We start from the raw sequence: 27022 nt of genomic DNA on the forward strand, positions 1-27022 counted from the left end.
TGTGAAATTGAATCGCCATGCTTTGAAGGGAAAGGAGGAAGGCTGTCATCACTTTTAATATAGGCATTTGAAGGATTGTTTTGTTTCCAGGAGGTGTCTGGAATTTATTTAGCTGGGAGGAAATAGTGCATGATTGGGAGCTGATGTAAAGCAAACCAATATAAACACAGAAGGATAAGTGGCGCTTTGAGATACATTCTGATATGTAAACATGTGTCTCTACATTTAGCTTATTGCAGTTTTTAATCTCTCATTTCATCCCTGCCCCAACAAAGTAACTTAACTCCATACGCAGCATTAAGGAGCCTTGTTTGCTCCAAACTGATGTCCTTGCAAGCCCTGTTTCAAGATGTCTGATCTTTGATAATTACAAATATTTCTAGATTGTCTGTCTTACCCAATGTCTGCTTCAACTGTACGTTGAATTTCATGTTGAATTTCAATCTGAGAGTTGATCATGTTGTGTTAAAGACAGAGGACATTCCAGATAGTTTCATTGGGCATCCAGGGTAAAAATGGTTTCCTAAAGCTGTTGCCTGGCTTTGTTGTGGTCAGGAGGTAGTTTTTTTGTGAAAAAAAGAGGGCAATGGTCTTTGTTTTCAGCCAGCACCTCCTTACTGCTTTTGGGGTTTTGGTTTGTTTTTTTTTCTTTTTCTTTTTCTTTTTTTTCAGTAGAAAGTGTTTTCTCCAATATTTGGTCTAAATTTTTAGTACATGGTTTAAATACTCCTATCTCTCTTGCATCCTTGTCCAATCTTTTTTTACATGAACAGTACCCTACTATCAAAATAAAGAGGGTTTTTACATGTAATACAATTGATGACGTAATGTTTTCCAGTGAGAATGTAGAATTGTTCACTGCTACTTTATACACGCTAAATCTGTAAACAGTAAAAATACTGTTTATGAGGCTAAATTTTCCAGGTGTGTGAGGTTACAAGTAAGTGCATTAAAAACAGCCAGACAGTAAGTTTGCTTTCTATTAATGAACTTAATATTTACAGTTACCAGATATAAATATACTGCAGGTTGAAATATGGAAGAGAAAGCCATAGAAGAAGAATTTCAAAGACAAATATTTACTTCTAACATTAGAGCATAATGCAGAAAGATTGGCATAGAATACACCTTTTTGTAATAAGTTCTGTCCAATGACAGTATCTAAAATTTAGTGAATGTAAGTTATTTTCAGGTTTAAGATAGTTGGGTTATATGAGTAACCTATTACTCTTGCATAATTCTGTCAACTACAGTTAGTGTTGATTCTTGAAGTAAATGAATATATGTACATACATATGAAGGGTATGAAGGGTTGAGAATGCATCAGGAGAAGCCCGTTCTGCCAGCTCTTACCACTCGATTTTCCTTATAAAAGCATTTCTCAATTTGATAACTGGTGTAGACCTGCTGTACTTCAAGGGGGCAAAACGTTGAGCGTATTTGGTCTTTCACTTTCCTGGTGGACGGCTTTCTAAATATGACGTGTGGAAATCACTGTCCTTTCAATGGAATATTTGCTAATACTAATATGCTTGGGTGATGTATGTGCATTTTGGGAGTTGTATGTTTGATACTCTCTTTTTTTCTGAGTATTCATTGAACAGAACCACAGAATTATTCTACTGGTGCGTTTCCACTGCATGCTACTGTCTAGGCTAGGAATTGTTTCTGCATACAGCACCTTGCTAATTTGGACATCGAATGTTTATGTGTTTTCCATAAATGCTCTTCTTTTATTTTAAAGATGACACATGTTGATGCCACCATTTTGTGATCCTCGTAGCAGAAGATAGTCCTACTGAGAAAATGAGCACTTTGATCATTCAGTCTTTGAACTTTAACCTTTGACTGGAAGTGACCTATAGGCAATGAAGACTACTTCCTTTGACTGCATTTTTACTAGTGTGCATTCTGGGCGCATGTTGATCGCTGGTTCAGTCCATGCAACTGACATGCTTTTATTAGTCATACAGTATTAATGCAGGTGTCCAGAAATGTCAGAATAATTCCATTATTTTTATTTTAAGCATTTGGAAGAATTCCAGGTCTTCATATATTGTGCAATAACACTGAGCTCCTTGGCGGTTTTGGTGCATCCATTGCCGGCAATGGACATTGTACCAGGGAAAGGTTTTGCTCCTGCCACAAAAAAGATTGATGCATGACAGAGCTTATGAAAGTTTCGGATGTATTTGGATTATAAGCAAAGGATCAACCATTACCTTAAAAGCCACCCCGGTTTTTTACATTTGGATTCTATGCACTGTGATCACAAAACTAGCAGCATGAGTTAACATGCTTAGCTGAAGGACTGTAATAAGGTCATTGCATATTTATTAAATTGTTTATCTGCTGTCAAATTGTTTTGACATGGAAGGTTTTTCAAGTGACATTGGCAGAGAGGTACAATGTTATCCCTATGGTGAAATAAAACTACTTTTTGTATATAGTTATTCATATCTCTGAAGCAAAGGTATGAGTAATTTAGGGTGAGTGATTTAACCAAGAATTTATTTTGGAGATAGGAGAGGATGGCAGTGATATAACTGAACTTGCTGCAGTCCGTAATGGGGCTTGTAATTTGTACTTTAGAGCTTTTTTCCAAATAAATTGCACACTGTTATTTCCTGCTAGCCATCAGCATGAGCCCTACTGCCTACACCAATATTTCATTTATTTATGTGTTTGAAAGCAATCCATATAACATTTTTTGTTTGCATTCACTGTTTCTTTTGTGTTGTATGTCATGTTTGAATGTTACAAAACAATATTTTGATTGAAAAGCTTTGTCAGAAGATATTTTCATGTAAATTATTTCTTTATCTTGTAAGCATCATCTTGTCTTTTAATCCTGTACTATAAAGAGAAAAAATACATTTTTGACAGAGGCTTAATGTTTTGACAAAAAAGTGTGGACCTTCTTATTTAAGTTTAGACTAAAGTATATTTTCTTAATTTGCTTGTCCCACGCAGCCATACCAGGTTTTTTTCCAGGCTTTTACTTCACCAAAAAGGGGGAAGAAGCCTAAATCAGATTGATGTTTTTCTATGGAGCAACATTTATTGAAATAATAGTTGTTCTCACCACTCTGTAATATTTTGATACTTCGATTAGGTTGTCTTTTTAGGAAGCACTTTTATAAACTTAATACCTTTACACATATGCAAAATTTCTATAACTTTTTTTTACTGTTGCCTTATTGTTGCACTCAAAAAAAAAAATTCAAGCGGTTAATGCATGAATGTCTAAATCAAGTAACTACTTGATTTAAAAACAAATAAACAAAAGCCAAAAAAAACCCCAAACCCAACCCAGAATGAGTAACGACAATAACAAACAGAAAATTGCCTGATCAGTTTTTTTTCTTACTGCTGTATGATAACTGACAAGTTTTATAGCCTTGTACATACTTCTCTGTTACCTAATGTTTAAAACATTTAAAAGAAGTATAGATGCTTAACTCAGGGTGGAAAGAGTTCAGATGGATTTGCTTCAGCGAAGTATTTCATACAGTGACTGAATTATGGATATTGTCAGTGAAGTAAGGTTACAATATACTTCAGGAACTGCTATTTTTTCTACTGTGCTGAAAATATCTCTTGGCCTTTAAAACTCAGTGGTAAAATCTAGCTTTGGATATAAATTTGATGTGTGTATGTATTTTCACAATGAGCCTTTAAAACATAGAATTCAGTTTCTTCTTAGAGCCAAAAATAATAGTTTTAAGCAAATGAAATAGTTCTGCTCTGACTTTGTTTAGCAAAATTTTATTGTTGTGAGTTAATCAAACTGGTTATTTTTGGATATGGTTCATATGAAAGAGCAGTAATCTGGTACTTAATATGTATATTGGTGTTAACTGCTCTGTATTGATTGAAGTGATTTGACAGATCTTTGAGGAATTCATGTGTGAATGGTTCACATAATGGATATTATCAAATAGTCCGCAGGAAAGAGACCTTATTGTGACACAAGGTAATGTCTCTGAAGAAATGGTTCAAGTACATCATCTCAGATTCATGTACCTTTTCTTTTCATACGGTGGCTTGCCATGCTACAATACATGTTTTCAGAGAAGCTTTATGACATGCTGTATGTATTTTGTTGAAGATGGGTGTTGTAGTGCAAATCATTATACGTTTTGTTGACCTATGCTATCACAGGGACTACAGTGAAGTTAAATAACCAAATTTATGCTGCTTTTTAATACCTGCCCCCCTCCCTCTCAATATACTCAAATCAAAAAAATGCAAGGTAGATTAGAAAAGAATGTACCTCAGGTCTTTTAGTTTATAGTAGAAGCTCCTCCATTGGTTCCCTTGTAGATCTGTGGGTAAGGTCGCCTGCATACCGCTCAAGCCCTCAAAATAATGCAACTTTTCTGACAACGCTATGATGCCCTGAAATAGGGCTTGAATTAGATGAAAGCGGTGCCATCCTTTCTGTAGGGTGACCCTGGGTATGTAACTTTCTTTCACTTGGAATTTCTCACATGAAACGGTTACAGAATTGGCTTGAAACAATCTTGCTTTTGTTCTGTGTCAATGTTCATGTTTTTAAACACTGTTTTGTGTTTAGTGTCTTTATACTATAACACAATAAATTCTTGATTTTAAAATAGATTACTACCCTTGAATGGAAATGAAGTGTGGACCTTTTCATGGTGGAGTGCAGCAGCACTGTTCCTTACATTCAGCTACTCTTGAGACAGAACTGTCAGTAATTCCAAATGGTGTGATGGATATCAAGGGAGGAGGGAATCTGGGTAATAGTGAGGTGCTTCCTCTTTTCTTCGGAGGGCATCTATTGCAACAGCTGAAGGAAATGGTTTCTTTAAGAAAACCCCAAACCATACTAATATGTAGTGCTTTCATTTCTCGTGGATGATCAAATAGTTCCTTATCATGGTGCTTTGCTGTTTAACAAACACTTCAGATATTAACTGGGGAGTTCCAGATGCAGGATTCTTGTTTGCTTGCAGTGGTGGGAAGAGAGGTTGCATTACTTCATTAGCATATGTCAGGACTGTTAAATGAAATTTCTGTTGCTTTATATCAGTAATTGCTTTCAGTTTTCTACAGTTTTTTTATTCAAGAGATGATTACTTCTATTTTGGAAAAAGTAAGGCATTTCATACCTAAAAACCCTATTTTGTGAAAAATTAAGTTTTTTAATTCATACAAGTTATGAATACTGTTCTGGATTTTTTATTTTTAGTTATTACTTTATTTGAAAGTCTGACAAAATGTAGTTCACATCTCAGGTTTTAAAGGTGTGGTCTAAAGAGACCATAAAATTCCCATGTCAGTCATTAAATTTTAAAGAACAAATTATACCAATGGATATCAGGAAAAGTATAAATATAATTGATAATAAGACATTCCAGTCCTGTTCTTGGTGATTTTTTAAAAATATGTAAATACTTATTAATATGAAGTTTTAAAAATGGGGGTGGGGGGGAATCACCTATGGCACTCAAGTTTCTTAGAACATGTCCTGCTGATATTAAAAGCTTTGTGATAGTGCAGCTGTATAATTTCCAGCTTTGTTGGGGGAAAACCAGCATCGTTTTTGTCTCCTCTGGTAAAGCAATTCAGCATTATGTTGTGCTTGCACAGTCACAAATCCTGATCATTCTAAGAAAATAGGTTTGACCAAACTTTCTTTTAAAACTAGTTACTCTTAATCCAGATCACCCAATCCAGTTTGGATTTGCTTTCATAAGTAGTGGGACCTGAACAGTTGAGTGTTGAACTGGATAAGGAGAATTAAGCTGCCTTGGTCATACTCGGTCTTCAGCTGCAGCTATACAGCAGGGTGGGGAGAGCGACTTGGGATTTGGTTTGTATGCCAAGTAGTTGTTGGCCTGGTGTTTCCAGGTTTTACATGAACTTTCCAAACTGTCAGGCTTTAAAGTACCTTAATAAAATTGGAAGAGTGGAAATACGAGCTGACTTTTACTATATTAAAATATAATTCAGAAATACAAATTTGAAAATACTTAGCCACTGCTTTTATTTCATTTTATTGATGATAAATGCAGGATGTTCTGTTCATTTGCCATATGTTTTTTTCCTCCTGATTTTAAGTACTTTTTAAAGTAGCGTTGGAGGGGGTTTGAGCAATTGATGCAACTTAATAAATTCTTTCTGGAGCTACTTAAAATGAGGCTTTTTAAAATTACAAAGCAAGAGCATTTTCAGTAACTTTGCAGTTCCAAAGTAATTGCTGTTATAAAGTGGCTTCCTTGAAACTGATGTGGGTTTCATTCAGATAATCATTTTGTATTTAAAAACCAAACTAAATGCACTATCAATTGACCAGGCGGTGTATGACATCGGTGTAGAGATCAGATTTATAAGCCTCTGTCCACAGTCTTTTTAGTATAATACTCCACAGGAGCATTTAAGACTTGTGTCAGTGATAGTAGGTTAGACTGTATTTAGCACCCTCAAATTTATATATATATATATGCTATCTGCAAGTGTGACTTTGTCTTTTGAAGTGTCGTTTTTCTCTTGACTTCTGCTCGTGGAAGAGCTGCTTACAAGAGACTGATTTTCTGGGATAGGAATCGGTGAAGAACCAAAACCAAGAATGGTAGTCTCAAAGATAGATGTAACAATCTGAAATCCCATTATGCTGACCACAGTTGTTTCCCTTGTGCTGGTCTGCTTTTGGTATTTAAATCTCCACGATAAGATCTTAAAACTTATGTCTTGCCCACAACAGGTAGGAACCTGTTCTCTTGGAGCCCTTTAGAGTGTTTTCTGCCAAGTAGGTCAGGGTTAAATCTGTTCAGGTGAACATTCTGGACCCTTCCTCATCCCTGGAGTGCTAATGTACTTCTCCAGGGCATTTTATCTTTGAAGATAAAATCAAGCAGGGTTCCTCCTGTTCAGAGTCTTCTCTTAGTTTACTGCTACTGAAAAGGAGGAGTATGTACTCCTCCTTCCTTTTCAGCCTCATGATTCACATTCCTACCTTGCATCTAGTTTTATTAGCTTTATTGACTACACTGAGATGATTTAGCCTGTTAAATCAGTAGGAAACTGTCTTGAGAAGAAGTGAAAATATTTCTTAACCAGCAAATCAAGTCAACTTGCTGGATAATTAAATGAGTTTCAGAGGTAGTGCAAGAAATGAAAAGGATTCTGCAGCTGGAGTTTGAGAGGTGATGGCTGAAACCTGATCTGTGTCTTTAGACTTTTCTGCATAATGTAAAGTGCTAGTAGAAACCTTGTTTTATGCAAAAGCTGCATTATGTGCTATAAGAAGCCTGGGAGCTGGAGGTCTGGACTCCCTATGACAGTCTACAGTAGGGGATTCTGTCTGTTGTAACTGTTTTCTAGTCACAATTTTGAAGTTGTTCCAAAGCCTTGGAGTGATCTATTACCTCTCCATTTAGATGCCTTGAGTTTCTATGCCCAGAATATTTTTGGTTGACTTTTTGGGTATTGTTTCTTCAAAATAGCAAGGCTGCTAAGCATTGCTCTGTGTGGATATTTTTGGTTAAGTTTTTATCAGACCAGCATTGTCAAACCTTCATCAAATACAGAGTTACAGAGTTGGTGAAGCTGCTCAGAAAATGTCCAGTTATTTTCTAAATGGCAGGCAATCATTATGCTACAAATCAAATATTCTTGAGATTAGATAGGAAGACAAATGTGGTACAGTCATCTTCTAATACAGAAAACACTTGAGACAAATCTCAGATACAGATCTCATTTGTGTGCTTAAAGAACAGGACCTTTGCGCTGTGGTAGGAGGTTTTCAAGACAAAACCACACTATTCCTTGTCTTACCCCTTCCTCTGAAGGCCTTGTTCAAAAGATGGATGAAATCTGGTGGTTTTGATCTCTGTTGTTTGTACTGGGTCAGTAAAGAGTGTGTGATAGCTGTCATTCTGACTGGTGATGAAGGATGAATAGCTCTTATTCATGTCTCCAGAAAACATCCTTACCTGTATTTCAACTGCACAAAATAAAGTATGTATGTAGGCAATTTACTGAAGGTTAGTACTCTGAAAGTAGCAGTATAGGAAGTACACATCACTAAGTAAACAAGTCACAAAGACTGATAAAGCACCCAATCTCCAGATGATTTAGAGTGTATTGAGCCTGAAGTCTTGATCTGCATAAGGATTTGAATTTAGGAGGAAAAAAGAAATTGGGGGCATCACCTTGCACTAATGGGTTCTGTATCACGCTGAGTTTTGGACTGTAACTCTTTTTCAGTCTCTTATATATCTGTGCATTATCATATGCCTCATGCGGTAACTTCTGTCTCCAGCATCATGCTGGAGTAACAGACTAATTCAGCTTCCTTGAACAAGTAGTAGTCCGGGCAGTCCTGTGTTGGGAATGATCTTCCAAGCACTCCTGCAAATTGTGTTGACTAACACAGTGAGGATGCCATATGGAGATAAGCTATGGATATGGAGATATAACATATATGGAGATAACACAGTGGGGTGGGAGGGAGAAATGAAAGGGGGAACCACTAGTTTTTGAGGGTAAGTCTGATAGATTTCTGAAGATTCTCAGAGAATGGTGGTGCAGTGGGGTTTTTGTAGCTTTTTTTTTGTGTGTGTGTGTGTGGTTTTGTTTTTATGAAGAGCACATCAATAATTGCACTGAGCTGTAATTCTGATGCTACAAAGTTCCTTGAAAATGGAAGAGGGCAAATGCAGTGTAACTATGGTCATGATGCAACTGAAGGATCAAGGTCCTGTATGAAAACCAGGGTCAGAGTTTGTTGGGATATGCTATACAAAGAAAAACCACTGGTCCAATCAAACTTTACAACTGAGAGGATGGATAGCCCTCTCCATGAGCTGAGGTAATAGGTTTCTTTTTGCCTTTGCAATAATGTTTCCAGAAGCCCTAGTAAACTCGGAGCAAAACAGACTTCATACTGTGCCTGAAGAGATTCTGAAGTCTTTCAGGTGAGAAATAGCCTTGGTATGGTACTTTGCTATGTGTCTTCATAATTCTGAAAGTTCCTTCTGTTAGCTTCCTTGCTTTCCTTAGTCTGTAGGAATAGAAGAAAACATACCTGGATATTACTCTTATCATCTTGGTATGTCAGGTACTTGTAGGGAATGCTATATAGAAAAGCTTGTGATGCGTCTCCATAAAAACTTCTCTGAGTACTTACACTCATCTGAATGCCTCATCTACTTCTATACTTTCACCATCACCTACTTTGTAATGTTGGGTGTTTAAACTCATTTCTGTGCAACACTTTGAAAGTAAGCGTTATAAAGGCTTATAATTTGGGTGTTGATACGAATCGCCATTTAATCCGGAAGGCAAGTTTCCTTATGTTAGTGACCGTAGCATGCAATATAGTAAGGTTCAGGTGTTCCTGAATAATTTCTGAGATATAAATCCATCTAAACATTTTCTCCAGTATTGGGTGTACCTGGGTAAGTATGACAAGAGTTGTCTTGTGCTAGCCAGCCCAGTCTGGAGCATCCCTCACATTTAATGTCTCGGGATTCTATCTGATTGGAAAATCTGTGGTGATCTCTGCAGAAGCTGATTCCATACTGTGGTGTGAGATGGCTTTCTATGCTTTTCAAGGCAGATATTAACGTACCTTCCTTGATTTTGAGTGAAGGGTCCTGTCACTGTTAGGAGTTTGTTACAAGGTAAAGCTTTTTTTTAATTGAATTTTTGATCTTATATTTACAAAGAAGTATTCCAGCATTTGGTCTCTGGAAAGGAGTCCTCCTGCATGGTCTGCACCAGAAAGCTGCTTCTGTCTTACAGCTTTATTTCTTGTTTTGGTCTCCACGATAGTTTTATGTGTAGGTACATACTAAAGATGGTTAATAAATCTTGCTTAGGCCATGCATTAATCAGGGTTGATTTTAGTGTACATCCACACTGATATGTATGTTCTATTTTTTACCATCCTTAATACAGTATTAAGGACATTGTTATTTATAGCTTTTCATTTAAAATGCAGGTTTCCATCAACTTTTATGTTTTCATTCTTCGTTTTCTTGAAAGCAAAGATAATGCATTAAAAAATAATCTGGAGAAAAGGAAGTGAGATTTTTCTGCTGTGTGTCTTGAAGTGGAAATTTACAGGCAGCCTCCCTCCAAATTTGGAATTTATAAATTTATAATCTGTTTTTTCTGTTGAATTTTTTCTTTTATCAACTATGTATATGAAATAATAATATACTGAGTTCCGTAGTGAACTATGGGTGTAGTGAGGATGCTGATTAGAAAATCTTGGGATGATTTTCATTTGTCTGTAAAGACTCAGTGCCTTGTAGATTGCTTATGTTTTTGTCTTAATATGGCTTCGAAGAATGAAAACTTTTTCAGACATGGGGATGTTTTGCTAAATTCTCTGAAGGCACTTGTGTACTGTACTTGTTTAAACTTCCAGAGAAATTGAACAATGTATCTGTCAATACACATTCCCTTTTTAAGAATTTTTAATTGTTGTTCAGGTAGTAGGTTGGTACTATTCTCTCATTAAATCAACACTGAACGTCTCAAAATATGTGGGTGTTTGTTCTTGCTTTAATTGTCAAATTTAGCAATTTTCAACTGTCACAAAAATAATGCTTTTGGCAAATTATTGGATGAGTGGGAAAAGTCTGGCTCATTGAAGTGCTATACAGTAACACTTCTGTAGAGACATCCAGTTCGTGCATTTGTGTTAATTCTCAAAATATTCTAGAACTCCTGTAACCCCCAAACTCCCATTGCCCTGGCATAGCTAGCACATAATTGCAAACTGATTTGGTGACGATGCAAGATAAGGTTGTGTTTGTTTTTTATTAATGAGAGAATGTTCTGTTGACTGTTCATTTAAGAAAAAACTGTAGAAGTTTGAACTGCTGCAAAATGTACTGTTGATTTTATTACACCTTCATACAGTAATAAAATAGTCCAGCTGTTTTTGTCAATTACATACATGACAATATTTGTGCTTCATTACTGCCAGTTAATTAATAATTTTATTAGCAGTCGTTGTTCCCCCCAATATTTACTAAGGGTTGGGGACTTAATTTTGACAGGATGGACAGTGAAATGATCTGAAGCCAAACAGCTTTAACCAACTTCATCTAACAAGTATAACTTGTCTCTTTCAGAATACATTCTTACGCTATTATTTCACTGTCGTCCTGTGAAAAAGTTTCAGTGCTAATTGCTATAACATGCATAATATACAGCAAACTTCTTGCATGGTAGACTCACTTAGAAATGGCTACTTTATAGGTGAAACATAGTTAAATTGCATTTGGTATCAGTATAAAATGCATAGATTCTGTATTTTCAACTGATGGAATACCTGCTGCTCACTCGGTAACACTTAACATGTTTTGAAGCTGTATGTTGCTGCTGTCCCTCAAATTGGCACGCATCTAGTTGCTCTAAGAGCTGTCACTTAGAAAATTGGGCAAACTGAGGCTGAAGCTAGTGTATGCTGGCAGGAGATAGTACTAATGGCAAATTGGAGGCATTGGTAATCCTCTAAAACAAACATCATTTGAGTGACAATGCTGCTGGCTGTCCTTGGTTTTAGTGTTTCCATTCATGAGGTTCTACATTTACAAGCACATGTAAGCAGTGCTTTAGTGTTGTTCCTATTGACTATGATAAGCTCTTTATGTCGTTTACTGATTCGTGTTTACAGTACTAGTAACTTCTGAAGCTTTTTTTTTCAGGAGGTGGAAGGGCGGGGGGTGTGAACCCTTTTTCTGTATGTAAAGCCTCCATAATGCTGTGTACAGAGAATTTCTTTCTCTTTTTCTGCTTGCTCTTTGACTTCATTTATATCCAAGATAGTTCTTGTTCAAAGAGAACAATCATTTAAAAGTGTAGTTACTTAATAAAGGTTTAATTTACTGTATAATTTTATAATCTTGCCCAATTGCCCTAAGTAATTTTTTACTTCTACAAAATGGTAGAAATACAAGTCCTTCCAACTTGTTGCATTTTTTCCACTATCCTGCAATAAAAGGATTATTTTAGGAGGATTAGGCTTTATTTGCCATGTATTCCCTACCACACCAGGGTAGTTAAGATAGTGAAGTACACAGCATGTTTTGTAGCAGTGTAACTTACATAGTTGAACGGAAAAGCAAATGAATTGTGCAGAATGGAAAACGCCTTTCTACTGATTTAATTCTCTCCAGACTGATTGTGTCCTTTTACATCTACTTAACGGTATCGGGTACATTTAATACCACTACAAGAATGGGTTTGGCAATGAGTGAAATATTCAATTTTCATGTCCAACACTGGCCTTAAGTTATTTCAAGATTTAGAAGGCTTATCCCTGCTTTCTCCCATGACTAGTCCATGTGACCTAGTCTGTTGCAGTCTGCTACTTGAAAAGTTGTCAATAGGTTTGATTAGGGACAATCTCTCACCAGCACAACTGTGCCCATAAATGTAGCTGGTATCGACACCGAAGTACAGACAGACCAGTGCTGTTACTGGTATAGCTTCAGTTGTGTTTGAAGTGTGTTGCTGTAATCTGTGCCTGCAGCAAGAGGCACTAATGAGAATCCAAAGCATTTCAAGATAGGTGTGATGATCTGGTACAGTGCTATCAATGAAAATAGAATAGTGTCTGGACTTGTTTGAAGGCCTTTCTATGTAGTCACACTGCTATCAGTAAAGCAAATCCCAAACAAATGAAAAAAAACCAACAACAAAACAAACCCAGGCTTGTAAACAGGAATTTAATCTTACAGAATCTATTGCTCCTTTGGACTGTAATTATACTTTGGCTTTCTCATATTTCTCTCTGGGGCAAAGCCAGTGTATTCTCATGAAGTAGCAAAGCCCAGTAATGCAGAAATGGGCCATTTCTAAACGTCTGTGTGCTTTGTAATGGAAAACCAATATGCCGTGCTCTTCAGGTTGGTAGTTCTGTTGTTATTCTTGCTAATTCATCAAACTGTAGTTAGACTTGCCTTCACTGCCTGTAGTAATGAGATTTGAAGCCCTGATTGACCTGAATTGTCTGGGTTTTCTTCTAAAATTCCGTAATCTGTGTTCTGCAGGAGTAATCCAAACCTAGTTCTTTCTAAATCTGGAAAACATGTAGGAAATAGGAGGAGTTTCCCGCATTCAACATAGATGATGAACTTGCATGTGTTAACTGTGCATACACACATACACAAGTTTATACAGTTAACTATGCATGCGAACTAGATGGGCATAAATACGCATAATCACATTTTCTGTAGTTGTAAGGAGGCGGGATGACCGTACAGAAAGTTCTTACAGTTCCTTGTGTTGAAAATAAATAGAAAATCATGGAAATAGCTGACACACAACCAGTCATGTTGTTGTAACCCAAAACAAATGAAATGTGCAAATTAAAACTAGAGACTTATGGCTGGGTTTTGTGCGGTTTGCGATACAGGAACAAGGGTAATGAATAATACGGAGCTTTCTGAATGAGTAATGCAACTGCTAATATTTACTATAAAATAATATTAGTATAATTTTTAAATTTCACTAGTATTATTAAAAGAGTAAAGCCTTTGTTTAGACAAGGCTTTACTATTTCCAGCACTGATGTATGAGAGCAATTGGAGCAGGGAAATAATAATTCTACCTGCAAAGCAATCTGAATTTGGGTCAGTGGGCCACCAAATGAAGAAATGGCTTTGATACCTTGATAAGAGACCTAGGTGTAAGCTGATAGTTGCAAAATCAGCATATCAGTTTGGTTGGATTCACTTTGGCGTTCTAAAAAAATTATGCTTGCTAAAGGAGGCAAGGTCAATTATTAAACTCTTCTTATCTCAGCCCATGGTTTTACCTTTTTCCAATTCTCTTCCCCATCCCACCGGGGTATTTAGTTGCTGGCTGAGGTTAAACCACGACAAGGTTGCACAATGTCCTTACACTAACAGTAATTTGAAGTGACGGAAAAAGTGGAATGTATGCTGACAAGCGCAAATTCTAGTTCACTTCATCTAGATTCTTGAAGTGGTTGTGTGATTCACCTGGTCTAGGGAACTTATATTTTAGACATGAATCATGAAAGATAATGTGTTACATGAGTTTTTAAAGTTCAGTGCTTGTGAATCTTCACTGGAGCATAAAGAATAAATGCGTTTCCATTACCTGAGAAAACTCAGGTTTGTTGTATCTTGGTTTGTTCTTGTCTCCCATTCTGTATACTACATAAGGTGATGAATTGTTTTAGTCACTTGTATGACATGCTTGTAGTCAAAAATCTACTTTCATAGTCTTGGTTCTGCACCTGTAATTGGGGAGAGCAGTGGTCTGATTAGGCTTAGGCTTATTAATAATACTGGGTTTAATAAAATACAATCCCAAACTCCTGGCCTTTTGGTTTTCCAATAGCTTTTAGTTACTGGGAAAATACTGTTTAAAAAATGAAGCAACCCACTCTTCTGGCATTAAGCTGTTAGAGGCTTTCATTCTGTGGACCATGACTAATGTAAGTAATGCATTATCCACTTGCTATTTGTATATTATGGACACTCTGTATTAGCTTAATTAGTCTCTCAACTTTAGTATCAAAATATCATCTAAGTTCTTTAATATACATTTTAAAAGCACAACAACTTTTTAAAACCCTTGAACACATGGCTGGAAGAGGTAAAATCCCCGTCCTTGGAGATTTTCAAAAGTAGTCTGAGCAAGCTGCAAACTCTGAAGTCAGATCCAGCTTTAAATTTGGTCCTGCTTTGAGAGGGCAGGGAGGGTGGTAGAGCAGTTGGTCTTCAGAGGTCCTTTCCAACCAATTTTTCTGTTTCTAATGTATTCATTTAAAGGCAGGGTCCTGGTTCTGTGGTTCTGTCAATCTCAGTCTTGCTAAATACATCACTGTGCATTTTCTTTGAGGATTTTTTTTTTTGTTTTGTTGCACTACTAGTGTGTATTGAAGGGTGGAAACTCATTTGAGGTTTTTTAAAAAAATGCAATTCTAATAATGTTTATCAGTAAAAACTAAAATATTTTGATTTTTCCAAGTCAACTTGAAAGTGCCCATTTTTTCTGACTCTGAGGTTAAACATGACAATGCCAAGTGTCTGCAAGTGTCCTGCACTCATGTATACAGATCAAATGGAATTACTCTGTATCCTTTCCCTCAGTTAAACATTTGTGCAGGCATTTAGGCATTAGTGTGGCTTTTTTTTTCCCTTCCTCTTGTTTTCAGACAGCGTACTGAATTAACTAGTAACAACTTGCCCAACAATATGGTTTCAGTGGGTAAGCCGTAAAACTCCCGTTGTGTACTAGGGGAGTAGAGTGGATGAGTATATACAAATTATTTATCTAATTTTCAAAATTTGAGAAGACTTTAGGTTCTATTAAATTGCTCTGGCTGGAGATACTGATTAGCCTTTATCCCATATCTCAACAGTAGGAGGAAAAAAACAAAACAAAGGTACAGTAAATGTAAAGAACGGCTAGTAATGCAACTGAATTCTGCATATATGTAAAGCTCCAGCAGAACACTATCACAGACTTAAAATTATGATAAAATATTTGATCCTTTTTTTATACCTGAACAAAATTAGACCCAAAAGTCATCAGTGTATTTAGAATTATATGTATATACTAAGTTTTTGAACACAATTTGGGTTTTTGTATTCAGTTTTCTTTCAGCTATGTGCCTTCTGCCACGTAAAAGGTATATTAAGATACGAGATTCTTCTGAGTTGATACATAATACTTCAACATATGTTTTAAACTAAGATTTTTAGCTTTGTAGCAATAGCATTATTATAAAAATGCTAGGTATTGAAATAATAGGACAGATTAGAGGCTTGTTGGAATTATATTTATCTATTGCAGAAAGTTCAGAAAATCTCCCTTGTAACCTCATGCTGACACTCATTGAATGCATTTTTCTGCTGGGTACACTGACACTTAAGTATATGCTATACTGTGTGGTTGTTCTTCAAACTTCTAACAGTAAGTAAAGTAAAAATAAAATTTGATGTAAATAAAAAAACCACAAACTTTTGTAGATGACATTATTGTGATTCAGCATTTGAATGAACTTTACTTACGCAAGAACTTGTAGTAGACTTATGAGAAGTACTTGCATTATTATCCATTGCTAAATTATATCAGAAGAATACATAAGAAATAGTGTACTTCTGTGCTCAGTTCTTAAAAAAAGTTCTTAAAAGGGGTAAGGAATCTCAGAAACAGAAAACTAAACAGAGGAGGAATGAGAAGGAGAGGATGACAAGCTACCACGGCTGAATACAGGGTATGTATAAAACTGTCTTAGCCAGTGTTGGGTTTCCCGAAGTGTGTTTAAACAAGTTGTAAATGTCCTGTTAGTGTTCTGTTGGTATGAATAAAACCTTGCTATCACTTAGATACTCATGATACAGCCCTTCTGCAAAGTGTTGTTATATGTGTTTGGGGTGTGAATTGTCTACAATATATAAGCTTACTACCAAAATTCACCTGGTTTATGTGCTGTACGAGTGTGTCTCTACCATGAGTGCTTGGGAATCCTGTTGAGCTACATCTTCATCTTTTTTTTGCTTAGTTTTCATATTGATCCACCGCTTGGTTTCAGGTTTTCGTTTTAAAAAAGACAAATCATCTCATGGTATAACAGATACTGGAGGAAATACGAGCTCTCAATTCCTTCTGATCTTGGCTTAAATAGCTGTTGTTTTTCTAATTACATTTGCTGTATCAAATGTTCTAACTCTCATAGCTATCATTGAAATACAATTGCCCTAGTAAAAAGATACAGGCATCTTTAAAAAAAATAAAAAAAAATAATCTGGTTTTGTTTCTAAGCCTGGGGAGTTTTGTTACTGCAGTCTTGCAAATCAGGTAGGGAATTGGTTGCTTCAGCTTCTGATGCTTCTACCTGGCTCTATCATGGATTTAGAAATTCCTGCTTTGTCTCACTTGGCAAATAATCAGTTGAGCCAATCAAAAAAGCAGATTTTTACAAACTAAATTAGGTGGCTTGTGGATTAAACTTGCAAGCCTTCTGTTTTTAATGGCCAATAAAGTTTCTATTACTTTGAGATAAAGAACTTGAATATTCTTTTTAAAGCTAAAGATGATAAATGTGATATGCACCTATTTTATTCTTTTAATTTCTAATTTAAAGGAAGACTTCACGAAACTATTTAGCCTTCAATCTCAGTTTGTGTATCCCCAAATCTAAGTGCTTTTATTTTTTTTTTTTTATTATTATTTTTTTTCTGCTGCCTAGCTCTGCCTTCTGTAGGGGACATGCAAAAAAAACCTTGAAGAGGGCAAGGAGAAAAAGACCTTCCGCTGGCAGAACCCCGGCGGGTGTTGGGTGGGAGGGCACGGACTGGGGCTGTCCCAGCAGCGGGACCCCGGCCCCTCCGGGCGGGGGGTGGAGCGGGGGGGCGGCGCGGACCCCCGGGGCTGCGGCCCCTGTGCCTGCGGCCTCGCCGGCTGCCTGCGGGGCAGCGCCCGGCCGCCGCGTCAGCTACCCGCCCCTCACCGCCCCGCGGGGAACGTGGTCTGACCGAACGCCTTCGCTGGACGTTTTGCCATAAATCCCGAGGTTGTGCCCTGCTGCGGGAGCTGCCGTCTCAGAGGGGGAAGGAGCTGAGCTCGGAACTACGCCGGGGCGTTCCGGTGCGACGTAGAGCGAGATGAGCGACACTGGGGTGCGTGCGTGGGTGGGGGGGATAAATCCGGCTCTCTGTTATACTGTCTTGTTTACCCGCCTCTCCCTCTATTACTGCAAGCCTTTATTTTCTTTTTGCTTGCCTTAAGCCGCGCTGTTTCGCTCCTTCACGGCTTCATCTCTTTAGAGAGCAAGAACCGCCCGCCTCCAGCGCCGGCAGCGGCTGTCGGGAAACAGGCAGCAGCGGTTAGAAAACACGAGCAGCGCGGAGGCGAGAAGCTTGCCTGGCTGTTTCCAACACGCAGCAGCGCCGGGGCTCCCGTCGCGCCCAGCTGCCGGCAGCGCCCCGGCGGGGGAAGGGGAGCTCGGGGAGCCCCAGGCCCCGCTGGGGCGGCGGGCGGAGCGGGGGCCGCAGGGCCCCGCGTCGCCGCTGGGGGCGCTGCGCGCCGCCTCGCCGGGCCGGGAAAGGGACCCGGACGGGGCCATTCGTGCCGCGGGAGCGGGGGGGAGCGAGGCCCAGGCGCGGCGCCGGGAGCCCTCCGCGGGCGGCGGGGCGCGGCGGGGGCGGCGGCGGAGAGGCGGGGGAGGCCGGCGGGGGGCGGCGGGCGGCGCTGAGGCGGCGAGGCGGGGCGGCGGCGGCGGGAGGGCGCGGGGGGGGGGGCGGAGTGGTTGGGGCCGGCGGCGGCCGCGGCGGCGGCGGCGGGGTCAGTTCTCTTTAGTGTTTGCCGATGTTGGAGGCGCCTCCAAAGTGTCCCCGGGAAGCAGGTAACCGGGCCCGCGGGGCGGCCCCGCGCCCCGCCGCCGGTCGGGGAGGTCGCGGGACGGGGGGAGCCGGCCGGAGGGGAGGGGGCTGCTTCAGCCATCATGTCCGAGTCCCCGTCCCGTCTTCCTCCTCCTCCCGCCGGTGCAGCGGCTCCCGGGGCGAGGGCTCCGCCGGCCCCTCGGCGCCCTGCACCTCCCCGGGGCCCGGCAGGCGCTTCTGCGCCACGGCACTGCCGGCTCGCTCGGCTCCGCTCCGGCGGGGGGCAGCGGTGCCGGAGGCATCGACCCCGCCATCCGGCCCGGGGCCGCCGCCCGCGCCCGGCCACCCGCCGAGGGGTGGAGGAGGCGGGTGGGGGCACAGGTGGGCCGCCCCAGCGCCGCCGCCTCCGGGGGCCGCGGGAGGCCCCCGCCGCCGCTCAGCTCCCCCCGCCCAACCCGAGTCTGGCCGCTGGCAGCGGCCGTTGCGCCAAGGCCGGGCCGCGGCCGTGCCGTGCCGTGCGGTGGGGCTGGGCTCGGCGGGGAGCGCGCCGGGCCTGCCCTGCCTCGGACCTCGGGAAGTAGTTGGGTGCGACCTGAACTTGCTCCTCGTCCTTTGGCCCGCCCCGGCCCGCCGTGCTGCCCCGGGCCCGGCGGCGGCGGGCAGAGGTGCGCGGCCTCGGGGGCGCTGGGTGGCAGCCGGCCGCCGCGGGGCGGGGGGCGTTGGGTATTCCTCGCCCGGCCCCCGGCGCGGACCTGGCAGCTCGGCCGCCGGCCTTTTCTGCGCCGTGGTTAGCCGCCCTCGTCATGCACGTCTTGTACAGCCCCCAGACTTCGGACAGGGCCCGAAACTTTGCCGGCAGGACCGGGCTCCCCCGCTCCCAAAATGGATGTCGGCGTCTCTTCCACAAAGCGATGGGCAGCGGGGCGGTTTGCCGGCCTTCGCCCGGCACGGGGGCGCCGGGGCTGTCGTCGAGGTGGGGGTGCGACCCGGGGGGGCACCGCTGTTAAATGGCGTAGCTCAGGCGGCAGGCAGCATTTTCCCAGTGTTCAGGTCTCTGCTAGGAGAAAGTTATCTCAGTCGCAGCCAGGCCTGGAAGTGTCGGCCATGCTCTCCTGGGAAAGCCGAGGCTGCTTGGGGTGTGCTGGGAGGGTGAATCCCACAGAGGAGCTGCTTGCCTGGTAGTGCTCAGGGTCCCACCTGCCAAGCCTGCGATACCCGAGTGAAAAATTTCCCCACAGTGCATCTGCCTGGTGTTGCCTTACGGCCAGCAAGTCGTTTCTGTGGATATCCAGACGTAAGCTTCTCGGGCCCTGCATGGAATGCTCCCTGCGCAACTACCATGGTACTAAAAAAAAGTTCATGGTATGCAAAAGGGTAGATGAAGTGTTGCTGTTGCAGCCCTTCTCTGCATGAAATGTTGTCTTGAACGGTAGTGAGGAGCATGCATGAATAACTGTGGCATTGCAAGGCACAAGTAAGACTATTTCCTCTGGCATTGAGCTGCTGTAAGCAAGCAAACCTTGCTGTATCTTGCTTACATTACTAGTAGCATCAAGCTATGCAGGAGTAAGGTCTTCCTGAGCTGTGTGGTAATTCCATGTTAGCAATCTACACCGGTGTAGTAATGTTAATGTATTTAAGCCACTTACTAAATACAGGGAGGTTCTGTACAGGCTTTGTTGTGACATTGCTGCCTATATAAACAGTGCCAGGCTGACAGATTTCTGAATGACTTTTTTTTTTCTAGAAAGCCAGCAGCAGCACGAGATTTCCCACTGCTGAACCTTGGCTTTGCCCTGAAAAAACTCCTGGAGACAGATTTCTGGCTTGCCTGTCACTGCTAAGATTCCTGTTGGTGGCAACTAGGAACAGGATTGACACCACCTGCTTGCTCATAGTTTTGAGGGGAAGGGACAGATCAGATTTTCTTTGCTTTGAAGAGAACTTTTCAGTAATGTTGCTTAGCTTTAGCAGAAGTCATATAGCTTGGGTTTGGTTCAGGCTGTAGTCTGGAGGCCAACATCTTTATATATCTTGCTGCCAGTTTAAGCTACCTCATTCTCCAAGAATTATGTCAAAATAATAATAAATTTGAATAATCTTACATCCTGAATTATGAAAGTAGGTTGTAAAGGAACTTCCTAAGTTTGCTTGCAGAAAAACCTGATCAGAGTGTTTTAATGACTTGACCAAGTTTAAATAAACACTTAACTTGATCAGCCCCTTCCTTGTGGGCAAATATCAAGCTTGATTTTCCTACACAGTTATATAAACAAAGCTCCACTGTGATGCTGGTTCACGTTGGTGTGAATGTGGGAAGTGAATCAGATAGTCTTGTGTTTTATTTGTAAAGTGTCATGAAAAATGACCTTGGGAAGGTTAGGCAACAGGCTGTAGTAAGGCAGATCCTGTGATTCCAAGACTGCTTCTCCAACCACTAGGAAAGGTGCACCTGTCATGCTCTATCTAGACTGTTCTGACTTGCCCAAAATATGTGGCTATTGATTTGTCGGTCTTTGAAAAGACTGAAGAAACTCTCATCAATTATGTCCAGTCCTTCAGCCCAAAATACATCTTATAATACCATACCATTGGAGAGCGAGCCTTATAAAGTGTGCAGATTTTAGTGTCAGACTTCTTTGGTGTATACTTTGTAAATGCATGTATACGTGGGCACAGCTTTGCTCCCATTGGAGAGTCAAGTATCTCCTTCCTCACGTGGGTCACACTGATGTGGTGGGGCAGGACCTAACTGCTTTTTTCAGGATAACCTAACAATTTGACTTCTGTTAATAGGCTACTGAAGCTTCACTTCTCCTTCCCTTTTCCTTCCCTTGCTTACATTGATTCCCTATCAGCAGTAGCGAGATGTATAAGATAAGAGTTAGGCCTGTCTTTTGCCAGAACGAATTATTTTGCATTTCAGATCTTTGGGTCATGCATAGCCTGTATTTTTCACAACAGTTCTTCAATTTCTGTCTCTTTCCAAAAAGAGGAAGAGAAACAAGGGCAGAGAATGGCTCTCTTAAAGCTGCTGTGGGTACTGATGTCAAAATCTACATGGGAAACGGGGAATCCCTGCTACCCCTTTCTCCCTTCACACTTTGTGGCTGTTCCTGTTGCTGTTTTCACCACGTCAATGCTTGTGAATACACCCATGGAAGGGTCTGGGCTGCTGGAGGCCCTGCCTGGGGCTCTCACCCCACCACCCCTCTTTTGTCTGCTTGCTCTTCCTGACGGGTACCATACACGTGGTCTCTGAAACCTGCAGGTCGGAAGGATAAGGCAGGGGGTTCCGTTTGGTTGACGGGCATATAAAGCATAAGTCTGGGGTCCTGCAAAGGCAGGTCAGGGAATGGGGCTCGCAGTTTTGCTCAGGGAGGAGAGGATATGTGGTGCAAGGCAGGGAAAGAGAATTGGTGGGAGCACATGGCAAAGTCTGGGAAGAGAGGAAATGGAACCTGTGTATAACATAGCTTATGTATATATGTATAAGTCAAAGGCTTTGTGTTTAGGAGGTCTGCTCATTGTCAGCAACCAGTCATGATCAGCATTATCCAAAGTATGTTTGCATTAAGAGATCAAGAGTTCAGTAAAAATCTGAGAGATGTCTTGTCAGGCGTTGTTCTGGAAACTATTTAGAATAAAAAAATGGCTTGTCACAACTCCTAATCTAAAAATGAATTTTGAAAAACCATCTGTGATAGTGTAATACTAAAGTCACATGCATGTCTGTAGCTGCTGAAGTTTGTTCATACTTCATCTCAACAGCAACTGTTTTGTCTTTTTTTTTTTTTTTTTTTTTTTAAGCTGGTAGTATTTGGAAAGTTTCCCAGTAGTGAAATCTCTACTCCAGGGTCACAGTGTGCTCACCTGACATACTGCATCTTTCCTTTCGCTTTAGTCAACTATGCTTCTGCGTAGGTCATCACTAGTATGTTACAAATTTATTGACACTTAACCAAATAAAATCAGAGTATGAATTCTAACTTTTTTTCCTGACCAATAACACTTTTTTTCACACAGTAAATTATTTAATTTTGTGACTCCGCTATATTTCTGTATCCCCATAATCTTCTGATCTGGTGGCCATTAAACTGATGGGGGAGGGGGCTCTTTTTAGGTTAGTTAGACATCGGGGTTTGAGCACAGATTCCCATTGATGTTGGGGGAGGTCCCCAGTGATAGCCAGTGGCCAAGTATTATGGTGAGTATGGTTAACCTGCTATCTGTAGTTTCTGGGAAAGGGCAGCTTGCTAAGATGTTTACCATAGCACCACACACTCAAAGGGTATGTTTACAGTCTCATCTTATCCTGAAAACTTCCAAACGATCGTGCTGGCAGTGATCATGCTTCCAGTTTTGCTGCTTGCCAGCTTTGAGGAAGCTGTTTGCCTCCAAGCTGAAGGAAACTTTTTTTGAGCATAGGAGACCCGATTTTCTGGGGAAGTTTCTTGCAGTGGAAATGGTCACCTGTTGGAACAAGAAGAGTTCTTTAAGAGTCAAATAACTTAATTTTTATTGCTATTCTTAGTTTCTTATTTTTGGCAGCTGCTACATATTTGTAGTTTCCAGTTTCTTATACAGTAACCCCAGTTAAAAAAATTAGTGTTATACAAATATAAGGAAATTTCAATATACTGAACATGCAGATTGATGTCAGTACCTGCAGTTCTCCGAGTAAGTAACTGGGTGTAAGCGACAGAGAACTTCTTCCATGTCACCCAGAGGACACATCCAAACGGCTGATACATGTTGAAGGGAAGAAATCAAGATACATTGTTCCTAAGGTGAAAATGCAGAGCTGATAGGAGCAATGTTGGGTCAATTTGTAGCATATCCAGTTGTAGCAATAGAAATAATGAAATAACAAAGTCTGTAGGAGCTTTGGCTTTGTTAGACAAGATAAGGACAAGAAATAATCTAAAATACCTTGTTGAAAAGTTATGTGTTCTTTTTTTGTTTCAATTCTCCCCCCCCCCCCCCCCCCCCCCCCCGATCCTTTTTCAGTCCTAGGTACTGGGTTGCAGGGCTTTTTCCTTTCCAGACTCTGGAAAATATTTTCTCTGCTTACTGTTTCAGTCTTCTGTATCTGATAGTACTTAAACCTGCCTGCTTCAGACTGTGTTTCATCTGTGGTGGCAATGTCCCTTGAATGGACATCGCCAGTGGGTATTTTGCTTAAGAGTATACACCCAAGAGACATTCCTTTTGTACCTGTTTAAGGCCTGGGAATCTTAATGAATGATTCTAGATGGATTTTCTTGAAAACCCTTCTAACCCTTTTATAGTTCAGTGCAGCACACTTACTAGTCTTTTATGAAATAGATATGCTTTCAGCTTCTGCATGGCAACTAAGGCTGTCTGTCCATGCAAGGGGATGAGAAGCTTATCCTGGATCAGGAAGCAGGTAAAGCTCACCCTAGTTTCTCAGAGACATCTCTCAGCATTCTCTCTTAGCTGAATCCATGGGGTTAAATATGGGATTTGACCTCTTTGGAAAGAAGAATGATCTGCATCTTCTTTTCTTCGCCCCCCTTCAGCTGAACGGTCTTTTATCTCTTAGATCCTTAAGTGAAAAAGTCATTCAAGATTGCCAAGGCTGGATCCCATTTCCATGGACTTGATGGAGTTGTCATTCTGGATGTGGACATGCAGGCAACCATAGGTATTTGCCAGATCCCAGGAGAATAATTAATAAAGCACTTTTCTTCAGCTGTTATATTACAAGACTCTTCTGAAACTGACCATTCCACAAACTACTGTCAGTGGCAACTCACCAGAGAAGGTGATTTTGGAGGGCCTTTTTCATGTGACCATTAAACTATACCTAAAACTTTGACTCTCTTTTTCTGGTTCTGTTCAGATCCCACTGCAGTGGGAGCCCCGTGATACTTTGTAACATACACCTTCATTACAGGTAGATAGGAGAGCAAACTGCTGCTGTAGCTGGTGAAATGGATCTTGTAATACTATAGCTTTAATACCATGCTTCAAGTATTTTAAAAGACATGCAAGCAACCCATTCTGGATCTGATTTTTTTTTTTTTTTTTTTTTTGTCACAGTAGTACTTTGAACCGTTTCAAGGCTTTTAAGCCAACTCTGCTCGTTAGGAATTTTGACATCTAGCACCAAAAAAGAGGCAGTTTTATTTGCTGTCATTGCAGATACTGCCTGGTACTGTTTACCTTTGCTGATGCACCCCATAGCTGACAGAAGCAAGGGAGACATAGTTAACCATCAAAGTAATATGCCTGATATATCCACAAGATAGGGCACAGCAGAACACTGCAGGTGAGCAGGCTTAGCCGAGGCAGTTCTTGTTCCAGGGCCTGCTCTGCTTTTCAGATGTGGGTGTCTGCTATTGCATGGGATTGTAGACCTCTGCTCCACAGCTCTGGGGTCTGCACTTCTACCCAGATTTCTGCTGTGTGTCATCACAATTGAGATGTTGGGTGGCCTTTGGGCTAAGAGTACTATTTCCCTTTGTTAGTGAGGAGCATCCTTTTTTGCAGGAGGTGAGACTGTATTAGGTGTATATATGTAGCCAAATAGCACATGTTACGTTGGAGATCCTAGAAAATGGGGCTTTTCCCTTCTAAAGTGTTTTTTGTTTTTTGGGTTTAGATTTGAAGGTAGGGAATGGGAGTCTTAGCTCAGTAATGAACAGAAGTTTTAGCTCCCTGCAAGTTTGTTCTTTCACTCTAGTTTAGGGTGGTTCCAGTGAAAAAAAAAAAAATCTGTATTCACCCTGCTGAAGCTAATGTCCTTGGAGTCCTATAAGTACAGTAAATGATAAGAAAGACATTCCTTTAAATGGCAGCTCAGTGTGTCATCCATCCATATTGTCTTCAGGTAGTTGTGAGCTTATGCTGTTGCAAACAGTGTTGCAATTCCTCGTATATGCAAACATCTTTTTCACTTTCACTCATTTCTAGGTGCCGTTTTCTTTTATTTGAATCATTTCATGTTACCACTGAGTCAGATTGCACTTCTAGCCAGTTGTCCTTTGTTTTATTTCTGACTCTTTATCTGTGTAAAAATACTTGAAAGAATTCCAGATTTTACTTCAGTTTGTTTACATTTTTTGCTCTAGTAGTTATAACTTCCTTTGGTCTGGGGAAACAAGTTATTCTGAGTCATCAACTGTATGGATGAAGATCTCTTATTTGCTGTTTTATGATATATCCTGCTTGGTACTCCTAACCACTAGTACATAAGGAGTTGGAGGAAAAAGTCTGGTTTTGTCATGTTGGTTCTGTACCCTCACAGCATGCTCAGTTTGAACCAAATCTCCTTTTACTAGTACTCTTCCTTTCTGTTGTTGGTTGTTAGTTTAGTGTCCTTGCTGATTCAACTCCAGAAATTAACCTTTTGCCATCCTACCAGATGCGTGTAGTCTCTCTGCTGCAGCAGAATGTGTGCTTAATGTGTGAAAATTTGTAATGTTTAGCTAATGTTTAGTACTGGTGATGGATCCAGTAGGTTTTCTTCAGTGCTTTCTGCCTTTGTTAACTCTGAAAGGATCTATAAGTATGCCACTAGGATTTTTTGCCTCTTCCTGGGTTGTCAAGATCTTCTATAATCTGTAGCTTCTTCCAAAGATAAATAATTTCTCCAACTATGTTTCATCACACAACTTCATAATTTCTGTCCAAAGCATGGGCTTGCTGCAAGGAATCAATAGGCAATTACTGTCCTTTAGTACTTTGCTAAGTTGATGATTCTTTTCATTCTCAGGATACTTGAGGAGTGCCTTGATATGCTGCTAGCTGCATGTGGCTGGAATCAGTTAGCTCGGTTCCCTTTGGCGTTCTCTTCAACTCTTCCAGGTGCATGTCTCTTCCCATCTTGAGTCCAGTGTTAGTGGCCCCAGGTCACCACGGGCTACATATGATCTGTCTACTTCCTTAATTTTTGGAATCCTTGTTTTCATTGTTGTCGAGCTGGGCCCATGTCATCACTTTTGCACCAGTTCATGACCTTGCCCCCAAACATAACATCTGTAAACTGTTAATTTTCTTCAGTTGAAAACATGGATTTTGTGCTTTTCTTCAGTCAGAAAACTTGGTATGCCAAATCCAGTATTCAGTAATTATTTTGCCTTTATTTGTCAGCTGAGAAGAGCTGCACTTAAAACAGGGAGGAGGCTCTTTCAACTTCTTGTGGAACTGATCTGACAAGGTGCTTTATGACTGTGGGCAGAGGTCCCATTCTGTCCCCCAATGAGCAGGGAGTTAGTCTCATGAGCTGTATGTCAAAACTGTCTTACATCTAAGCATCGTAAAATGTGTCTATGGGAGAGCTGAGAGAAGGGAGAACTCCAGGAGTGATTCATGAACAGGAGATGTTCATTTGACCCCAGCTGTGTCTGGGAACTGTAACTTCTTGGAAGCTGTATGAGACTTCAAGGTGGGCATTCATCACTCCAGCTGTGAAATACTGTTTTGTTTAAATACACTTGTGGAGAACAAACAAACAAAAAAAAAAAGGTGCACAAAACAGAATTTTGTCAACTTCTAACAACAGAGCAGAACGCCCACTGCTTTGTCCACTGAAACCACCTTCTCTGAGGATCTGGTAGCTGTTAATGATAGGGGAGTGACTACAGTACGAGGAGGGGTAGTAGCAGGAGCTGTGACTTTGCAAAGAAAAAGGCATGTTTCTG

At 40.9% G+C, this 27022-nt stretch overlaps 2 protein-coding genes across 6 annotated transcripts in view; both read left to right on the plus strand.

Annotated features, from left to right (window-relative positions):
* Window positions 1-15982, plus strand: part of UBE2W (ubiquitin conjugating enzyme E2 W) — a 44138-nt gene extending 28156 nt beyond the window's left edge. The window contains exon 6 of the mRNA XM_080381456.1: window positions 1745-15982. Coding sequence (XP_080237582.1) covers window positions 1745-1758 — 14 coding nt within the window. The 3' untranslated portion in view covers window positions 1759-15982. The remainder of the gene's footprint in view (window positions 1-1744) is intronic.
* Window positions 15983-17503: 1521 nt separating this feature from the next.
* Window positions 17504-27022, plus strand: part of STAU2 (staufen double-stranded RNA binding protein 2) — a 177521-nt gene continuing 168002 nt past the window's right edge. For 4 of the 5 annotated variants that reach the window (XM_080381418.1, XM_080381421.1, XM_080381420.1 and 1 more), the window contains exon 1: window positions 18247-18376. The gene's annotated coding sequence lies outside the window, so the exon portion shown is untranslated. Of the gene's footprint in view, window positions 17652-18246; window positions 18377-27022 lie in introns of those variants that run through there. The other variant, XM_080381419.1, reaches the window with a different exon arrangement.

This window comes from Falco punctatus (genome assembly GCF_963210335.1).
Source record: "Falco punctatus genome assembly, chromosome: 3".
In the NCBI taxonomy this organism is placed as follows: Eukaryota; Metazoa; Chordata; class Aves; order Falconiformes; family Falconidae; genus Falco; species Falco punctatus.